Source organism: Tripterygium wilfordii, chromosome 7, assembly GCF_013401445.1.
Source record: "Tripterygium wilfordii isolate XIE 37 chromosome 7, ASM1340144v1, whole genome shotgun sequence".
Lineage (NCBI taxonomy): Eukaryota > Viridiplantae > Streptophyta > Magnoliopsida > Celastrales > Celastraceae > Tripterygium > Tripterygium wilfordii.
Window position 1 is genome coordinate 2,976,130 of NC_052238.1, and position 19,843 is coordinate 2,995,972.

The 19,843-nt window shown below is 38.4% G+C and overlaps 3 protein-coding genes across 8 annotated transcripts; all 3 read left to right on the forward strand.

The window, feature by feature from the left end:
* The first annotated feature begins 251 nt into the window (after positions 1-251).
* Positions 252-5,415, forward strand: LOC120003136. Of its 3 annotated transcripts, none has more exons than XM_038852049.1 (4): positions 252-386; positions 1,800-2,102; positions 3,836-4,083; positions 4,773-5,415. In XM_038852049.1, exons 2-4 carry the CDS (start codon positions 1,841-1,843, stop codon positions 5,124-5,126), a joined length of 864 nt encoding a protein of 287 aa, XP_038707977.1. In that variant the 5' UTR covers positions 252-386; positions 1,800-1,840; the 3' UTR covers positions 5,127-5,415. The 3 variants fall into 3 exon arrangements, with proteins under 3 accessions (XP_038707977.1, XP_038707978.1, XP_038707980.1); XM_038852050.1 differs by lacking the exon at positions 252-386 and adding an exon at positions 443-503; XM_038852052.1 differs by lacking the exon at positions 252-386 and adding an exon at positions 530-929.
* A 1,114-nt stretch (positions 5,416-6,529) lies between these two features.
* On the forward strand, positions 6,530-14,625 carry LOC120002174 (ubiquitin carboxyl-terminal hydrolase 8). Of its 4 annotated transcripts, none has more exons than XM_038850799.1 (13): positions 6,530-6,861; positions 7,462-7,707; positions 8,161-8,302; positions 8,918-8,977; positions 9,050-9,145; positions 9,670-10,005; positions 10,153-10,293; positions 10,502-10,672; positions 10,888-11,145; positions 11,247-11,395; positions 12,172-12,738; positions 13,495-13,768; positions 14,204-14,625. In XM_038850799.1, exons 1-13 carry the CDS (start codon positions 6,758-6,760, stop codon positions 14,318-14,320), a joined length of 2,661 nt encoding a protein of 886 aa, XP_038706727.1. In that variant the 5' UTR covers positions 6,530-6,757; the 3' UTR covers positions 14,321-14,625. The 4 variants fall into 4 exon arrangements, with proteins under 4 accessions (XP_038706727.1, XP_038706728.1, XP_038706729.1 ...); XM_038850800.1 differs by having other exon boundaries at positions 9,077-9,145; XM_038850801.1 differs by lacking the exon at positions 6,530-6,861 and adding an exon at positions 7,921-8,026 and having other exon boundaries at positions 7,567-7,707.
* Positions 14,626-16,441: 1,816 nt separating this feature from the next.
* On the forward strand, positions 16,442-19,354 carry LOC120002175 (protein STRICTOSIDINE SYNTHASE-LIKE 3). Its single transcript, XM_038850803.1, has 4 exons — positions 16,442-16,991; positions 17,534-17,809; positions 18,107-18,274; positions 18,591-19,354. The coding sequence occupies exons 1-4, from the start codon at positions 16,663-16,665 to the stop codon at positions 18,991-18,993; spliced, it is 1,176 nt and encodes a 391-aa protein (XP_038706731.1). The 5' UTR covers positions 16,442-16,662; the 3' UTR covers positions 18,994-19,354.
* The last annotated feature ends 489 nt before the right edge of the window (positions 19,355-19,843 follow it).

Here is a 19,843-nt window from a genome sequence, read left to right on the forward strand (position 1 = left end):
GATCGTTCGCTGGCGGTTTTGATGGACGGTGAAGATAGAATGGACTTTTCCTACCGTTGACTTTATCTGGGTTGATACTTCGTAGCTCGTCATGAAGCTTCGGGATTTTTTATTTCCTAATTTTAAATTTTAGGTATTAGTAACTGGTGAATCAGCCAATCATTTTGTGACATGTCAGACTTCTCGCTCCAGCAAAAAGTCAGATTTGGCCATGGACACATGGCAGTAATTGAGTTGGAAAACCCAACAAAACCCGATTTGTCTCAAAGCCGGATCTGGTCTTCAACCCGGCATCCTTTCGTTCCCATTTAACACTCAGTCGGTTCTCGTGTTGGCTACTCAGTCTCTCCCCCAACGCGAAGCTACTGTACACAAATCAAAATAAGGTATTCTTAATTCTGTTTCCTTTTTTGTTTTTTGTTTTTCTTTTTTGTTCGCATTCGTAGCATGTTTATTAGGAGGGTTTCTAGCGGCTGACATATTCTGCGTCCCCTGTTTATCTGGTGCTGTTTCATTCCAGATTTTACTTGCCGATGCTTTATTGAGAGTGTCGATGAGATTGATATTCTGGACCTCTTTTGTACTTTTACAGGCATATTTATCCGTGCTCGCATGCATATATCCGTATCGTGATGAGCGTTAATTTTGTGTTTGGCAGGCTGAAAATATGATTGTCCGCTTTTGTATGTCATCGTGTTATGGTTTTATGTGCATTGTATCTTCTATTGTGGCATTGGTTATATGGCTTCATGGATTTATAGAAGGGGTTGTTTTGTGCAGTTTGGTTTTGCCACCAAATTGTCCACATGAATTTACCGATAAAGTTGTTGCCTGTTGGTGTTAATAACATGTTCTGCAGCTGCTGAGCGCTCAGTGTTTTGGGCTAATGAGTAATGACCCTCCAATTGTGTTCTAATCTTTGGTAGAAAGTGAGTTTCTTCAGTATCAGAAATATGAAGGATGATGTTTGAGTATCCAGAATTGAGTGATGTCTCTCAGCATACTTTTTAGAAATAAAATTTTCTAATAAAAAAAATTCTCTGCCTACTGCTTTGGTAATATTGTGTTAATTTTATATGCCAAACTCCTAATATTTGGGTATACTGGTACTAATTAATTAAACTTTCCTTGTATCCCTTTGCCTCCCTAATGTTGTGAGAGAATGATAAGGCTGAAACTTTTCGATGGGAATTAGCTCAAGCATGAGTTCGTGGTCTAGGAAAATGTTTAGATTAAGTTTTATATTTGCGTCCAATAATTTTTTTGTTTTCAAATTTCAAGGATGAATACAATACTTGGAGATTCTTTTTATCAGAAAATAGCATGGTTATGCTTACCTTGTATGCTTCTCAAAGATTCTACTAGATATTCTGTTACTCCCAAGTCCCAGCCTCTCACCTCCACTCTCTTTTATGTTGCCTGCATGATGTGTGATTTACTTCTTGGTGTTGGATTGAGAAGTTAGAATCTTTTATTCTTGTTAGGAAAATATTGAATATAATGCCAGGTGCCATTCTAGATCAGCATATTCAGGAGCGTGAAATTTGTGTCCTACTTTGGTGTTCGGTTTTCTTATTTGTAATAAACTTTACGTCAGAATTATGCACACTTAGGGTTCTAGCTAGGTCGCTTTAAAATGACTAATTTCATAAGCTTGTGACTTTGTGTCTTGTTTCTGTCAAATCTCAGAGTTTTCGTGTTCATTGCATATGGAAACTATTTATTTTTAATAGTTCTTATTTCAGTTCACCATGTTACTAAGATATCTCATTTGGCTGAGCGGTTGTCATGTTTGTTAGGATTGGCAGTGAAGTTATTTTGGAAGTGAGAATTGAGAAAGATGAGACGACCTGGAGATTATGCTGATTCTGGTCCCAATTCATATCCTGCCTCCCAGATGCAGCATATGTCTGGTCAGAGGGTGGAACATGATTCTGGTCAGAGGATGGAACAAGATTCTGGCCATTTCGCAGGAATGCTGGAGGCCTTCACTCCTGAGAGAGAGCAGCCTTATGTAGCACCAAAAGCAGAAGGACACTGGAGATGGGAAAGAGATGAATCTAAAAACTCAAATCCAGTACCATCTCAAATGTTCAATGAAGGCAAGTGTTAATTTTTTGTTCTCTCTCCTTCTCTCCACCCCTCTTTTTTCTCTTCTCATAATGGCTTCTTTTTATCCTCATAGAAAATGAGGTAATGGGGTTCTCCCACTTGGGCGGGTGAATAATCATGTAAGGAAGAGGAAGCATGGGAAAGAGGGGGGAGAAGGTGTTGTACACCTGGTTCAACTTGAGCGTTTGCAAAAAAAGTTTCATTTCTTTCTTATTTCAACCTTTAGATATGGACTCAATACCCTAAACCTGAAACCTGTATACGCTTGTATTAACTATCTTTTTAGACATTCTGTGTGTTCATTCAGTCCAACTAGCTTCATATCTGGCATCTTTTTATTATGCACCTCTATACACTTCTTATTTCTTCCAATTTTATGTACGAGTCAAGGTATATGTATTTGGTTTTGGTTGCAAGATTTGAGGCAGTAAAATGCAATTTCATCCATTTTAGCACTTGTCAGATCTTCTTTTGTATTTATTTACTTTTTTACAATGAAAACTAATGTGTTTATCAGTTTCTTCATGAAAGGCTGAAGAATAGAGATTAAGCATGCATCAGTCATGATTCATGAAGCATTTGAATTAGTTCATCATAGATATGCTGCAGCCGATCAGTATCGTAAATCAAGTTATATGATACTCTATAATGTCTATATATGAATCTACTTATGTTAATGAGGCAAGGCCTTTCTCAGTTTCTCCTCATGCAACTTCTTAAGCAATGAGGTGTATCATCTCCGAGATAAGAAAAGTGACTATATAATGTGGCTTGGTTAATATCATGCATCCACAACATGATATGGAGGCATGGAGCTGACATGATAAGCCCAAGCCCAAGCCCATGACTTACTTGTATCAGAAGAGAAGACCAGCAAGGCCAGATGCTCAAGAGAAGAAGAGTCCAGAAAAGACGCGTGGCTAGTCACAATGGAACGGCTGTATTTTGTTATTAGTATTTTAGTATTACAATAGCTGTCCTTTCTGTTATAAGATTAGCAGTAGACGTGCTTCCAGCAGCTTTTTGGGCAATAGGTGGGTTTGGGAGGTCCTGGCTCCTCTAAAGCCAGGTTTAGTTGGGTTTTCTCTCTGCTCGTTCTCTATCAGTATTTTGTATTCACAGTCTGATATTTCTGAGGGTATTAAGAGTATGATGTGATAAGGTTATTCTACTAAGAAGTATTTGTTTCTTGTTCATTTGTTGAGTTCTGTTTAATTACTGGAGTGTTAGTTTGTAATTTGAAGAATCCAATCTCTTTGACCTTATCATGAGATTAACTCCCATTACTGTAGTTCTTGCTGTTCTTTGTCTTTTTGTGTCATTCTCAATAAGAGTTTAATGATACTTGTTATAAAGGACAGATTGTTAGAGTCCATAGGCTCTTGGATAACAAGTACTGGAAACATAAATTTTAATGTGCTTTGTGATGTAATGGAGTTTCTTACATGTAGATCACCCCTGTGAACTTTTGAGCAGCACTCCCATGTTCCCTTCTGTTGCCATGATATTTTTTTGTCAACATGCATGGTTTGAGTAACCATTTACACATTTTAAAGCATTGAGCATTTCCACAAAGCCACACATGTTGATTCATAACACATTTGAATGTTCTCTCTCTCATGATTAATATTATATTTTAGAAAAACAATAATTTGCTATGTGTCAGATTTTTTGGGCTGCATTTGAGATCCGTGATAATTTTGTCTTATATTTCTGGATGCAGGTCAAGGACGCGATGCATTGAGATCTTTCTATCTTGATCAGAGGCCAGATCAAAACTTGCTTTTAGATAAACAGGGCAATAATGATCTGAGATCTTGGGCACGTGACGAAGATATGCAAATTGGATATGAGGACAAACCTTTATCTCTGACTTTTGAAGGGCTTGAGCAGAAATTCCTTGATGACATTGCCAAACTAGCCAAAGAACAAAATGATGCTGAGGATGCTGAATACGCAAGACATAGAGAGGTAAGTTCACATGATGAAATTTGTTTTTTAACTGATCAGATTGTCTCTTTGTTATGACTGATTTTTTAAATATTTCCTGAAAACAAGTGGTATCTTCTAATTTATTATGTGTGCGCCTGAAGTGTGGAGGTTCATGAAATTATTTTCAGTGAATAATAGTGAGGAGTTGCTAAAAAATTAGAAGTTTGACCAAGTATCCATTATCTTTTCAGAATTATATTTAGTGAATTAGATATCATGAAGTGAATCCTGATGTTTTGTAATGAACTTAATCCTATGAGCTGTAGCATAGTCAGCTATGTGGAATGCTTTCTCTCTCTTTGATCAAAGGCCTTTCTCAACATTTGAATGCCATATCCGTGAAGTACAATCTTCTTTTCTTTGATTGAACTTCCTCCATATTTTTTGGGGTACTGAAATAGAGTACTGGAAAATATGTGTCAAATACCATGCATTGTGAAAGTGCCCCTTAACATGAAAAGGACAATTTTATCCTGTGCCTGGCTTAGTGTAGTTTTAGTTAGTTGGGTTTGATTCTTCTGCATTGGGACAATTTTTTGCTAACAATAAGTGTTTCCAACATCATGTTCTGTGTTAATTTCCGTCATCCTGCATAGAGAAAAAGAATTTATAAAGTTGCTCAGTTTGTGGCTATTCTTCATGTAATGGCATCTGATTTTTTCTTTCAGAGAATAAATGCAATCAACGGCGAGTATCAGGAACAACTAGCATCACTGAGAGCCCAGCATGCCAGTCGCAGAGATGAGTTCTTGCGGAAGGAAACAGATGCGCGACAGAATCAATACCAGCAAGCAATCAGGGATCACTACACTGACAGTGGTGTGGGACTTAGTGATCGTCGGGGTCATAATGGCCTTGCCTCAGCAGCTGCTGCTGAAGCCCATCGAGCCTATAATACAACTCATTATGATTCTCACCGAGGGAGGGCTCGATTTCTTGGGGGTGCTAGAGATCGTGGGTTTGAGCCCAGAGGTTCATACCCTGGAGGGCATGGTTATGATACCGGTTCACGCTACTATTGATTTCTTCAGATTAGATTCTCTTTCCTACTTTCTCATCTCCTGTTTCCTACCTGCCTGTTTCCTACCGCACATTAATGCTGTAATTTCTGCTGAGTGCTGAATCTTATCGGCTCAGTTACCTGTTTCTTGTTTGAAATGCCAAGTTTCTATGGACCTTAGAAACTATTTATGTAAAATTATTAAGTCCTTGTTGAGGATTGCATGTAGAATGGTGCTAAAAACCTTGAGAAGTGGTAACAAACTGGTTCTGGTAGTGATCTTGAACTGTAGTTGATATGATTCTTCTAAATCTATTGATTTATTTTCTATGGAGATAAATACACCAAAGGTAACTTTGATGGGATTCAACCATTAACAGCAGTGGTTTCTTCTTCTTTTTCCCCTCACTTTGAAGTTTGAACAACTCTTTGAAGATGATTTTCCTCCTGGTACCAATCTTGCAATGGGCATGTGCAGTTGCAAGGCCATTTATCGCGAATAATCAGTGCAGGATCTGCGCATGAGAGTTGTTCTTTTGTTCCTCGTCTGCGGCCGACTTATTGGAGCTGCACTTGAAGTTGCCATAAACAAACGTCAACAGTGCGGACTATGAGTAGGTTTGTTGATTTCATTCTAGGACAATTTTGCAAGTGTCTTTCCTCACATATGGTTTTGTTTTGTTGCCTTTGTTTTTCTTTGATGCATCAGGTTTTGTGTATAGGAGGCAAAAATGCCAATAAATCCTGAAGGTATATGCTTAGACCTACCAGTTTAGAAATAGCATATTAGAATTGAACTTTTGATTTCGGGCGAGATTCTTTTTGTCTTTAACTCCAGATGGTTAACAAGTTGGGTTATCCTCGAGTGGTTGACATGAGCCTTCTTTAATGATGGAAATGCAACATGAGTGCCAGCTGCTTTTGAGCTCATGTTATGTGGTGCAGCCAAACTAATGATGCTTACAAAAAAAAGGGCCTCACCTAATCTGACTTGCGAATTGCTTTATGTAGGCCCCCAAAAGGGTTCACATATTGAGATATTTATGCATATGTGCACATATGCTAACTTCTTGAGAGGTTTGTTTTTTTTTTCCTCCAAATCAATCTCTCTTTTCTTTCCCTGTAAGTAATTGAACCAAATCATGCATGGAATATACCAAAGGTCCAAAGCTAGCTACCAACAACAAAGGAAAGCAGTTTTCAATAGTGATAATTCTATGATGAAAATTGGGAACGCAGTTTTCGTCAGTTTTCGCGTTTGGTGATGAATTAAAAAAATAAAAAAATAAAAAGTGTTTCTAATTTAATATCACATTTTTACGTGCGAAATTTAGGACAATAAATAAATTTAAAAGGCTAAATATTTTTTAAAAAATAAACAGATATATTGAGATGCATTGTTTTTCTCCGCATAATGTCTCTCAATCTCTCGGTCTAATCTCTCTGTCCCTAAATTTCACATTCATAATTTACATTATTGTCATTTCTTATTTACCTCCTCCGTTTCTCTTTGACAGAGAAAAAAGCTCCATTTGTTTCTCTCTGCAAATCCGCTCTCTCTATCTCACTCTCTCTCTGTCGCATAAGATGATCTGCATGGTTTTCTATATGAATCTTTGAGCTCTCATTTTCTCAGCTTTAAATCTGTCCGAAATGGGGGCTTTAGCCGAAGATCTATCGGATTCCGCTCAGCATCCCGACCTTGATGCGTCCGCCACCACCAACAACGACATGCGAGTCTACTTCGTTCCTTACAGGTCTTCTTTCTTCTTCGCAATGCAATAACACTTCTTTTTTATGTTTCTGGTTCTTTTAATCGAATTGGTTCCATAAATTTTCAAATATAAACCACGCATTGTAGTTAGAATCAGAATCTAATTGCTCGTTTCCAATTCCTCTAGGAGGTGGCGTTTCGCTGCTTTAACTAATCTTTCCAGTCTCTGTCGATTGGAATCGATTAGCAAAAGCATTGTTTGTTGTATTGTGATTGAAACCTCTATTTTTTTGTTGTTTTCCTTTATTCGTTTCCTTTTTTTCCTAATACCGCGATTTCTCTGGAATCAAACACTGCATGCATTTTTTCTTTCCTTTCTAGATATTTCCTGACCGTGGTGACTTGCACTTGGCAATCTGATTGAATCTACAGAATGTGCTTTGTTTTGAATTTTGATACAAATTGGTTGCATCAAGCTAAGCATTCTTTTGTTTTACCTGTCCTTTTTTTCTCTATTGCTAGTGAACCACGTGCGGAATTATTTGTTTCCTGAGTTATTTCACTTTAAAAGTATCTTGTTTGACTGCATTTGCGATTTGATTTAGAGTATGGGCTTGATTGAGATGTGAATTTCTGTCATTAGGTGGTGGAAAGATGCACAGAAGTCGAGTGATTGTGATGGGAACAAAGGAGTTCTTTACACAGCGACACAGGGATCATCTTATGGGGGTCCCATGAAGATCATTAACAATATATTCAACTCGGATCTCCTGTTCAATTTAAGAAGAGAAGAGGATTCTGCACAGAATCGTGAGAATGGCGAAGTAGGAGTCTCTGGGCGGGACTTTGCGTTGGTTCCTGGAGATATGTGGTTACAGGCGCTAAAGTGGTGAGTGTTCCGAGATTGGCTTCTGGGAGGCTTTTATGATATATATATATTTTTAGTTTCGTTGCAACGTGGAAAGTACTAGGGTTTTACCCATGAAATTGAGGTTTTGTGCGAATTAGTTTATGTAGTCTGAGTTAGTTGTAGGTTATGCATTAGATGCTACAACTTCTAGAACTTTTGTACTGCTGGCTTGATAGTTTTCTTGCTTTGTAGTTTCTTCTGGTAATGGAGGTTTTGCACTGGGATTTCTGGCAGCTGCCACTTGTTTGAAGATTGATAGCTTCAACTAGTAATAGCTCTTGGAGTCCGGCCTATTGATGTTGGTCATTGAAATATATCTTGTCATTTATCACATGCTAATTTCATGAATTAGTTTGATGGTTCAATGCCTCTGACATCAATAGGAGCATAGCCCTGTCTTTGGGTTTTCTATTTACCTGCTCTTTCATGCAGGCATAGTGATGTTAAAGCTGCAATACAGGGTGGAAAATGTTTTTCAGTTGGAGAAGATGACATGGGTGACATCTATCCATTACAACTCAGGCTTTCTATCTTCCACGAAACAAATTCATTGGGAGTCAAAATTAGCAAAAAGGTTGGTTGTCTAACATTATCATTCTTTCTGTTTTAAGTTCGTCATGTTTGAAGCACCATAACGGCTGGAATTAATCATGTCTAACGACTAAATATATCCATACACACATGCCTGAGTGCGCCATGTGTGCATAGAAGCACATTCATATCGGGCCAAAGTCACTCTGATCTTTCCGAATTGAACCATGACCAGAAATATTCAATCATCTGAGGCTACTGGTAATCCTTTCTCCAGCCAGAACGAAAAGAAAAAAAACTAGAGGACCAGCTTGCCTTCACCATATCGTTGCAGAGTAATATACCTTGTTCCCTTTGTCATCTAATGAATTAAAACATACCAATTTAAGCATGGTCGTCATTTTTATGGTTATATTTCAGTCATGTTCCGATATTACAACTTTGCTTCCCTTATCTGATCTCGCATTCTGCAACCATATAGCTTCTAGGGCCATAATATTTTGAATCATTAGGTGATATTGCTTTATATGTTCTGAACTTGTCAAAATATTACAATTGTGTCTCCGAAATATTTTGAATCATTAGGTTGTAATGTGGTATTGCTTATTGAAGTTTTTCTGTTTGCTTTTCGACATATAATATGCTGGTCTTTTCTCAGGACAATGCGGTTGAGCTATTTAAAAGAGCCTGCAAGATTTTCAGTGTCGAGTCAGATATGGTAAGTTTTCATCTAGTGATGAGATTTTTTCAGCAGAAGAGGATGGCTTTCTATTTTTTTTCTTGTGCACAGTTGCGCATATGGGATTTTTCTGGGCAGACAACCCTATTTTTCTTGAATGGGAAAAACAAGATCCCAAAAGACTGCCAGCGGCAATCAGATCAGGAGGTGAGGGATTTCTTCGTCTTATGTTTCTCACTGTTATTTGCTGGCTTAATGAGTGACTATGCATCAAATTGAAATCCTTATCATCCTAGAACTAAATACATTAGGGATAACTTGTTAGCAATCCAATTCAAATTCTGTGACTCGTTAATTGATTTTAGAATTGTGGTGGTTCTCATTTTGGTGCCGTTACTGCGCTTGATCAATCATCCAGTTTTTAGGCCTGGTCCCTCTGTTGCATACTTGTATTGATGTTAGATTCCGTAGCAATAACTATACTCTTTGATGGCGATCTTCAGTCTTTCCAACAAGAAAATAAGATGCTTATATTCACATTTTATTAAAATTGTGGGACCCTGCTAGCTGTTAGGTTACTTTAATGTTTCTGATCACTGTTCTAACATCAAGTGATGAATCTGATTATGATTGATGGCTCATGGTTCATTGGCCATCACATAATTTCATTTATGCACCATTCTAATGCACATGTGCTTAGTTTTTATCAATGCGATTTTGCTTGTGTACAGATTTTTCTTGAGTTGCAAGTTTATGGGTTATCAGATTCCCTGAAGTGCAGAGAAGGGAAGAAGGATGATATGACACAATCTGTTGGGACAAAATTTTCTGGTGCTAGTTCATTCAATGGGAGTTTGAACCCCAATTTTTTTCGTACGAATTCTTCATCATTCTCTGGAAGATTTGGTGAAGCTGGTTCACTGGGATTAACGGGATTACAAAACCTTGGAAATACTTGCTTCATGAACAGTGCCATCCAGTGCTTGGCACACACACCAAAGCTTGTAGATTATTTTCTTGGAGATTATGCTAGGGAAATAAATCATGAAAACCTGTTGGGCATGAATGTATGTCACAATCTACTTTTACTTTTGTGATTTCGAGTTCAAATTGTGATATCTTTAGCGAACATGTTTCTGTGAGGGGTTTTGCACTACTGCTTAGATAGCCCATCCTTCCTCCTTGTTGTTGATGAGCTTCCATTTATTTTCCAGGGTGAGATTGCTTTAGCATTTGGGGATTTGTTGAGGAAGTTATGGGCCCCTGGAGCAACTCCAGTGGCACCAAGAACATTCAAGTCAAAACTTGCTCGATTTGCTCCTCAATTTAGTGGCTTTAACCAGCATGATTCGCAGGTCTGTGAAGTTAAATTTCCCTCACAAACAGAAATTTTATTTTTTGTTCCTTTCTCCTTCCTGTTTCTCTTTTTTTTTGTAGCTGGTGGTTTAAAACTTAAAAGTATGTAATATTATCTGCTTGCACAAATGCAGATAGATGAATACTGGATGGATAGACATATAATATGGGGTAAATATTTTCTTAACCTGCTCATTCTTGTCATAGGAGGTTCTTTCTTTTTTATTGGACGGACTCCATGAGGATCTGAACCGTGTAAAACACAAGCCTTATGTAGAAGCCAAGGATGGAGACAGTCGGCCAGTTGAAGAAGTAGCAGATGATTATTGGCGGTATCATCTGGCCCGTAATGACTCTATAATTGTTGATGTTTGTCAAGTACGTTTCTTCAGTTACGTCATCTTTTAAAAATTATCCTCTATTTTATTTTTATCATTATAGAAACCTGATTTTGTCATTTACCGGGCACACATGATCTGGATCTTGCTAGATCCTGTAGTCAATTGAGCTTCTTTTGTTATTTTGCATTCCTGTTTTTATGGTAATTGTTTTTGCCTATTTTACCAAATTCATTGCGCTTATTTCCTTCCCAGGGGCAATATAAATCAACACTGGTTTGTCCTGTCTGTAAAAAGGTTTCGGTTACATTTGATCCATTCATGTACCTATCACTACCTCTACCTTCAACAACGATGCGTACAATGACTTTAACTCTAATGAGTACCAATGGAAATGCTAAGCCTTCTCAGTATACGATTAATGTGCCCAAAAATGGAAAATGTGAAGATCTTATCCAAGCATTAAGCCTCGCATGTTCTTTAGGGGTTGATGAGACCCTTTTGGTGGCAGAGGTATAATAAATAACTCGTAACCGGGATACGTTATTTGGTTCCTAATGAATGTTTGTATTTGTTACATAATTTGTCCGCTGAAACTATTGAATCCTGTACAGGTATACAACAATCGTATTATACGCTATCTAGAGGAGCCAGCTGATTCTTTATCGTTAATTAGAGATGATGACCGACTGGTTGCATATCGGCTGGCAAAAGGTCTTGACGAAGTACCTTTGGTGATTTTTATGCATGAGCAAATGGAGGAGTAAGTTCCTTGAGTTTTTAGTTTGATCATATGGTTCATCTAGTTCCTTATCCTTCAACTTTGATTCTCATTGGTGTTTGTCCTTCATGTGAGTCACTGTACATTTTACTTAGGGATAACATATAAGTATTACCACGTAAGTGTGGAAAGAAGGCACCCTCGTTTTTCTTTGACTATATCTGCATGTTCCTGTGTATTATTTTGTATTGCCGTATATAACATGTATTCATAGTAATTTTGCTATAGCACCTGATTCTCAAGTTCTGATGTTCAATCCTAGTACTATTTTGTTTTGTGCATCATCATTTCAATTAGTAACTTCTTTCAGTGTGTGTCAAACTCTGGGTCATAGTTTCAGTGCAGAGCCAAGATACAAGAAAGATTACCTACCACGTAATTGTTGTCAATTCAAGATTCACACTTTTCTGTTGCTTGGTAGCAGTTCCACCTTGGTGCCTCTTCAATGATTCATGTCCTTTTGCTGCTCAAAATTATCACACTTTTCTGTTCCACCTTGGAGACTTGTGCATCATGCTATTTTCTTCTTTCAAATTAGCCATCATATCCTGTGTTGTTGATATCTATATCATTCTATGACATATTTAATCTGTCTCTACTCATAAAAAACTACAAAATGCACTTCTTTTTTTGTCACTTTGCTACAGCCCTTTCACAACCATTATGCCCAGTTTTCTGAGTTGTGCTATCAATATTGCTTATCTTTGGTATGCTTCACCTTCCATTGTTAAGGTATCTAATTAATTTTGTATTGTCAGACGGTATATCCATGATAAACTGACTTCAAGTTGGATGGCATTTGGAATCCCTCTTATGGGAAAATTTCATGAAATTGTTAATGGACCTGACATCTGCAATCTGTATCTCAAACTCCTTACTCCATTTCGAAAACCTGCTGAAGATGTTACCAATTATGATAATAGTTTTGAGAGAAATTCAATTGGAGAAGTTGCAGGAATGGAGGAGAACTTGAGTTCTAGTTTAGATGGGAATTCAAACCACTCTAATACTGAACAGTCTGAACGGACTGACTCAACCTCAGATGGTGAACTGCAGTTTTATTTAGCAGATGAGAAGGCAACAGTTAAGGAATCCAAGATAGAAATGAATGAGCCACTAAAGATGTCAGGAGTGCCCAGGCGGTTGAATGTGCTTGTATGTTGGCCAGTAAAGCATAGTGAACAATATGATACACGTCTTCTAAGCTCATTGCCTGAGATTTTCAAGTCTGGGATTTTTGCAAAGAGACCCCAGGAGTCGATTTCTCTGTACAAGTGCCTTGAAGCATTTTTGAAGGAAGAGCCTCTTGGACCTGAAGACATGTGGTCAGCATTACATACTTACCTTGCTAAACGGCTAGAAAATTTTTGCAACTTAATTTTTCATTGCTAGATTTTTTTTCCTGATGCATTTGTGGGAGTTATTACATTCCTTGATTCCAATTAGTAAGTGCCATCATTCTTCTATAAAAAAAAGTGACATCATTCTGCATAGTTTTTCATGTTTGCAGAAGCATTCCTTGGCATTTTGTTTTGTCTTGAGGGAAAATGGATCATTTATCTCTTGTAATTGGATTCATGTTTATTTTCACACAGGTTGTCAACCTACTGCAGCCCTTCTCCATATCTAACTTGGAAACTTTCCGATTTTTTTCTGTAAAAATTATTTGGTTGTATTTTCTTCAATTTAATGAGAGAGAGAAGCTATAACTGCCTACTTCTTTCGCGTATAATGAAAAAACGCCAGTTATTGTATTTTCTAAGGATTTAACTGGGGCCTTCTTAGCTCACATATTTAACTTCCAACAAAGGTTTTGGCACAAATTAGCATGAACATCCTTATCTGAATCACTCTCTGGTGATTGGTTCATATTCTCAATCCATACAATAGGTTTCCACAACTAATTGTCATTTTTGTTAAGATGCATACGTGGCATTCATGTCAAATAACATTTTCTGCTATAATATCTCCATCGAGGCTTGGTCTGTAACTGAAGTTGTAGATACCACTTAAATTCTCATGCATGCTTTGGATCATTATTTAGGTCTTTCTGATGACAGCTATTGTTGGATGTAATTCAGGTACTGCCCAAGTTGCAAAAAACACCAACAAGCCAGTAAAAAATTAGATCTCTGGAGATTGCCAGAGATTCTGGTTATTCATTTAAAAAGGTTCTCATACAGTAGGTTCATGAAAAACAAGCTGGAGGCGTACGTTGACTTCCCTGTTGATGATCTTGATTTGTCAACCTACATTTCGTACAAAAATGGCCAGCTATCTCATCGTTACATGCTTTATGCTATCAGCAATCACTATGGAAGCATGGGAGGTGGTCATTACACTGCATTTGTCCATGTAAGTGTTTCATACTTTCAATTTTTTCTTTATTTTCTCTCATTCTTCTCTTCATATTTGATGGAGAACTTTCTTTTGATTACTGATTTCAATTGAAATTATATAGAGAAGAATAAAACTCAGCCTGGCCTCCCACCCAATATCTGTTGGGCTAAGCATACTGTTCACTAATTCAAAGTCGATCATGCATAATAGGTCTCCGACACAAGGGACCTGTTTATTGTATCTTCATGATATAATACTTTTTAGCTTATGAGATAAATGCAGTGTAATTTTTTTTGTTATTATACCTGGACTTAGCCTGATTACTTGAATTTCTGTTTTGCTTACCTGAATTTGCTAATCATATGGTCCTTCTTTTTGCACTCAGAGTTGTTGCCATTTTCGTCTTCCTTTTATCTTACAGAGCTTTTATTTGTGTTTGTTCTTCTTTAGCACGGGGGTGATCGGTGGTATGACTTTGATGATAGCCATGTTCACCCAATCAGCCAGGACAAGATAAAGACTTCAGCTGCCTATGTTCTTTTCTATAGAAGAGTTGTGGATGTGTAAGTGTCGAGTAGAGCTTTTAATCCCTTCGATCCGTCAGAATTTGGCCGTTGATGTATCCATATCATTTTTGTAGTATTAGTCCCCATCTTGTATTGCAAGGTTAGCATTCTTTTAATCTTACCTTTGTTAGGTGTTTAAGCATGGAAAAAAATGAATCAAACAACTGAATCCTATTCAAAGTTGGATTCTTTCAAGCATTTCCTAACTACTTAGGTTCCCATGAAAGTGTGATACTAGCCCATTCTTGTATACCTGATGATTGGACAGAAATATTTGATTCTTTGATGAGCAGTCACAATTTCTTATTTGCAACTTCTTGTCAGAATTTTATTTCGTTATGTTGATTGGACAGAATTTTTTATGATATGGATGAACGCAACCCTAGCCGATGACTTTTATTGGGCTTGAGAATAGATCCATAGGCTGTAAGAACTCTGGCACGAGACCCAGTTAGGATCAGCCCGATTTGAGATAAGAAGACTACCCCGTGCCATGAGGCCCATGGTAGCAAACCCAACCCATTGGTAGGGGTGAATATCGGGTTGGGTTCCGGGTTATCGGACCAGATCTGACCCGACCCGATAATTTTTAGGATCTCTAGACCCGATCCGTTAACCATGAAAAAAATATTCCGGGTTCGGGCCACCGGGCTATCTGGTTCAGATCGGGTTAAGCCGGTGGCCCGGTAGAAAAAAGACATTAAAACAAACCGTTCACTGTTCAAGGGCTTCTTTGTGCTCTGTTTTTTTTTTTTTTTGATAAAACTTCTTTGTGCTTTAAAGGCCCGTTCCATGTGCCTCTCTTTTTATAAACAATGTGGGATACTAAAAAGTGAACTAACAAGTTGCTTAAAAATATATATATATATATATATATATATATTATATTTCTATAAAAATAAATTGTTTGTCTTCACCAATACAAGCCTTCTTTTCTCCCTGAAACACCACCTTTTAACTAGACCAGGTGAAAGAGTGAGGAGACTGAGACGAGCTATGTTTAGGGGTGTTTCAGTGTTTGTGTGTTGGTTAAAAAGTGAACTAAGTTTCAGTGTTTGTGTGTTTTGGTTAAGATTCTTAAGGAGCACTAGTTGAGCTCTAATTGAGCTTCAAAAATCTTTTTGATGCATCATGCCATTGGACTGTACAATGCTTTTGTTTCACCTATCCCATTGACTGTACAATGCTTGCTGGCACAAATATTTGTTTGAGAAATTCCCATCACAAGTGAGAATCGCAATGAGAAACACATGCAAAATCAAATTGTTAGACATGTCACTATCCCACATCGTAAAAGTTGAAAGAGAAGCATGGGTAAAATGGCTATAAAAGCACAAAAAAACACATAGTTTGACACAAAGTCAAAAACATTCAATTTAAAAATTATTGTGGGACGAGTTATCGGGTGACCCGATAGCCCAAGAATGACATAAATATTAACCCGGAACCCGGTCCTGCTATTAATTTTTCAGGCCGGGTTTGGTTCGGACCAATAAATAATGATTCGGGTCAGCTTGATAAGCTCCGGGTTGGTTTTGGTCTCCGGGCCGGACTGGGTTTGCAGACCCGCTGAACACCCCTACCCACTGGAACCGCATCAGGCCTGTGGTGGTGTGCCTGGGCAAAGGCAAGTGAAGCTGACGTGTACTCCTGTTGACCGCTCCTAGGGTGAAGTTCGAGAGAGAGGGAGATTCCAAGTAACAGGTAGAAATGAAAATGTCCATGGGCCATTTAAGCCTAAAACAAGGCCCAGTATGATAGGACCCAAAGAGTCAAGAAGCGTGAAGGATTCATTGAGGGGGTCAGCCCATTTAGACTAGGCACAGACACAGACTCAGACTCACACACAATCACTTAACTGGACTTGAGCTTACAAACTAAAAGGAATGTTGGGCCCAAATGAACATGGATAATTGAGGACCTTCAAAGTTTTAGTAGTCTTTCAAAGCTTTATAATAATGAACACTTAAAGAACTGTGAAGCCATTTTTCTCATGCATTTGGACTTTGTGTCAATTGGATGGAATTCATAGTATATATTCTCTGCATGAATTGTTGTTATAATGGCAGGATAGGATAAGATCGGATAATGTGCTCTCGTGTCACAATAGCGGCTAATAAGACAGACAAGGTAGTTGTCTAGTTGAGAAATCGAGAAACCAGCGAGTCTTCAGCTAAAACCTAACAATATGGACGTATCAGTAAACTCACAACACATTCCCCAACTACCACCATAAACGATCTAAAACCCCAGGAGCGTGCTCCGATTTTCCAACTCTAAGGCCAACCAAACCAAATCCAGCTAAGTTATACACGACTGCAACACTTTCTCTGTCTACCGGAAATGACTCCGACCGCGATCCTTGCTGGCCTGCTCCTCCTTGTCTCCATCTACTGTGCGACAGACCCGTTCAACCACGGCGCTATCTCCGACTTCCCGGACTTCGTTGCGCACAAAATTGAGCTGCCTCCTTGGGCGGAGGTCCCTACAGATAGAGACACCCAGAATTTGCTGCAAAAATCGGAAATCAAGTTCCTAAACCAGGTCCAGGGACCCGAGAGCATGGCCTTTGACCCGCAAGGACGCGGGCCCTACACTGGCGTCGCTGATGGGAGGATTCTGTTCTGGAATGGCGAGACATGGACCGATTTCGCTTACACTTCCGACAATAGGTCGGTCTTTTTGGTGTTTTGATTTTGTTTTGTTTTATTGTCTTGTCTTCTGCAGGATGCCCTGGCCCTGGGTTTTGATTTTAGAGTGTTTCAGGGGTGGTGTCCTGTGTGCAATTAATGTGTTCTGGTGCCTTGACTTGCGTTTTGGGACCGAACTGGTAGTCATTGGTTGGGAGGCCCATGCAAGTTTTTAGTATTGTGAAAGTGAAGAAGGGGAAGAAAAAATGTTCTTTTAACCCACCACTCCAACTAATTCAATTATTCTCATACTATTGCAAAAGACCATATTGTGAAGACATACCAGTCGTCTCAGTGTTTCTCAATACGGTGACCGGTATGTTGCACTAGTGGTTAGGTAGACTTTAACATCCTCATGGTCCTATCATTTAGCGTACTTATTTAGCTTCTTTCCTTGCTTAAAGAAGGGGTCTAACTCTCACTTATACTTATGCATTATATCATCTCTCTGAAGTTGGAATGATTTTTGGGTACCTTTGGGTATCTCATGTAATAAACGTTTACGAATATGATTTTGGATGCAGATCAGATTTGTGTAATCCAAAGGCATCTCCCCTGAGTTACATGAAGAATGAGCATATATGTGGTAGGCCTTTGGGGCTTCGATTTGATAAGAAAACTGGTGATTTATACATTGCAGATGCATATCTCGGGCTGATGAAGGTGGGGCCAGAAGGTGGATTGGCAACATCACTTACCACTGAGGCCGAAGGTGTCCCGCTGAGGTTTACTAATGATCTAGACATAGATGAGGAGGGTAACATCTACTTTACAGATAGCAGCACCAAATACCAGAGGAGGTATGGTTTTGATGTTTCTTTTTTTCGGGAGGTGGATGACCCAAGTGTCAGATGGTATTAAGAATGCCACTTACGAATGACATTAATCCTGTTCAGTGATACACATGATCTGACTTAGCCAAAATCATGTTTGATGCTTGTTAAATTATTTTCCAAGTTCCTTGAATTCATTTAGCTGGTCTTGGATACCTTCAAGAGGGCTGCAAGTGTTTCCTGGTGTTGTGTGATTGATGTTGGTTTTCCCTTGTCAATCATTGTCATCATTAGGCATCAGCTGACACAATAAATCCTTTGTAGGAACTTCTTGCAGTTGGTTTTTTCTGGGGACATTAGCGGGAGGGTCCTAAAGTATAACCCGAAAACAAAAGAAACCACTGAACTTGTGAGAAATCTTCAATTTCCAAATGGTGTCTCCTTAAGCAAGGATGGAGCTTTCTTTGTCTTTTGTGAAGGATCCCTTGGCAGGTAAGTTTGGTTGCATTTCTCTATTTTCCCCAGTTTTTGTTGCTTGGAGCTAATATTTTGCTTCATTCAGCTTTGTATCTAAGGAAAACTGACATCCTTTGATTAGCTTAAATTCCTTGAGAAAATGCCACTACCGCTTACTCTGGATCGATCCATAAGAGTGTCACCTTTGAATTCACCAGATTGCTCTTGAGGAACTTACATTATTCATGAATTTTACAATTACTGAAGCATCCCGAGTTCTCTTACATTATTCATGAGTTCTACAGTATGCGCTGTTTTACTTCTACATACTCATTCAACATGTTGGATGCAGATTGAGCAAATACTGGTTGAAAGGAGAGAAAGCAGGGACTTCAGAGGTATTAGCTCTCTTACCTGGATTTCCAGACAATGTCAGAACCAATGAAAAGGGTGAATTTTGGGTGGCGATCCACTGTCGTCGGAACTTGTACACTCACATATGCGCACTATATCCACGACTGAGGATGGCTTTGCTCAAGCTCCCTATCTCGGCTAAGATTCATTTCCTGATTCACATTGGGGGCAGGCCTCATGGAGTTGTTGCTAAATACAGTCCAGAGGGTAAGCTTTTGCAAATATTGGAAGACAATCAGGGGAAGGTTGTTAAAGCGGTAAGCGAAGTGGAAGAGAAGGATGGGAAGCTGTGGATGGGAAGTGTATTGATGTCCTTTGTAGCAGTTTATAACTTGGCATGAGGTAGGAAATCACTTCCGTACATGTTAATTCCTACCATTTGCAGCATGGAGTAAAAAAAAGAAACTATTGCTGACTAGCCATTGCAGAAACATATTATAGGAACTCTTTTGGCATCACAGTTGTCTCATGAATAAGATCTGGAAGTTGCTATTCATGACTTGTTTCAGTGTAAGTTGTAGCTCCTACACAATCGCAATTTTATGCAGACTGCAATGACTTAATGGTTCAATATCTTGTCTTCAAACTACAGGTTTGTAAATTGTGTCTTCATAACCATTTTCTTCTATTTCTGTGTTGGTATGTATAATCATGAGGAATCTTGGACCAACAATGTTAGTGAGAGATAAAATCATGGGAAAATACTCGTGTAGTTCTGCAAAGACACATGGTTAACCATTCTGACTTCGAGAAGACTTTTATAGTACTTTTGCAATAGTAGTGAACAAGTTTACTTCCTCCATATGATCCTCCAACGGCAGTCACCGAAGATTTTTGGGCTTGTGCTGAACTGAAATGCCCAAGAGTGCTAGCGTTTTTCATGGCTTCTTCCCTTGATCCAAACGGGATTGACTTCCCATAATATCGATGCTAATGATAATGAAAGATATGTTTTTTTTTGGTACCCTAATATATATATATATATATATATATTTTTTTTTTTTTTTGGCCCTTTACAATGGAAACTTGGAAAGTGACACAAGATTTAATCATCCACAATGCTTTTAACCCATTTTTAAATAAACTGAATATTGACGTGGACAGCTTTTTATTGTTTGCAACTTTGTTTGTATTATGGCACCAAAAAAAAATAAACAAATAAAAAAGTCGGAGCGCGCCGTTTCGTGGCGA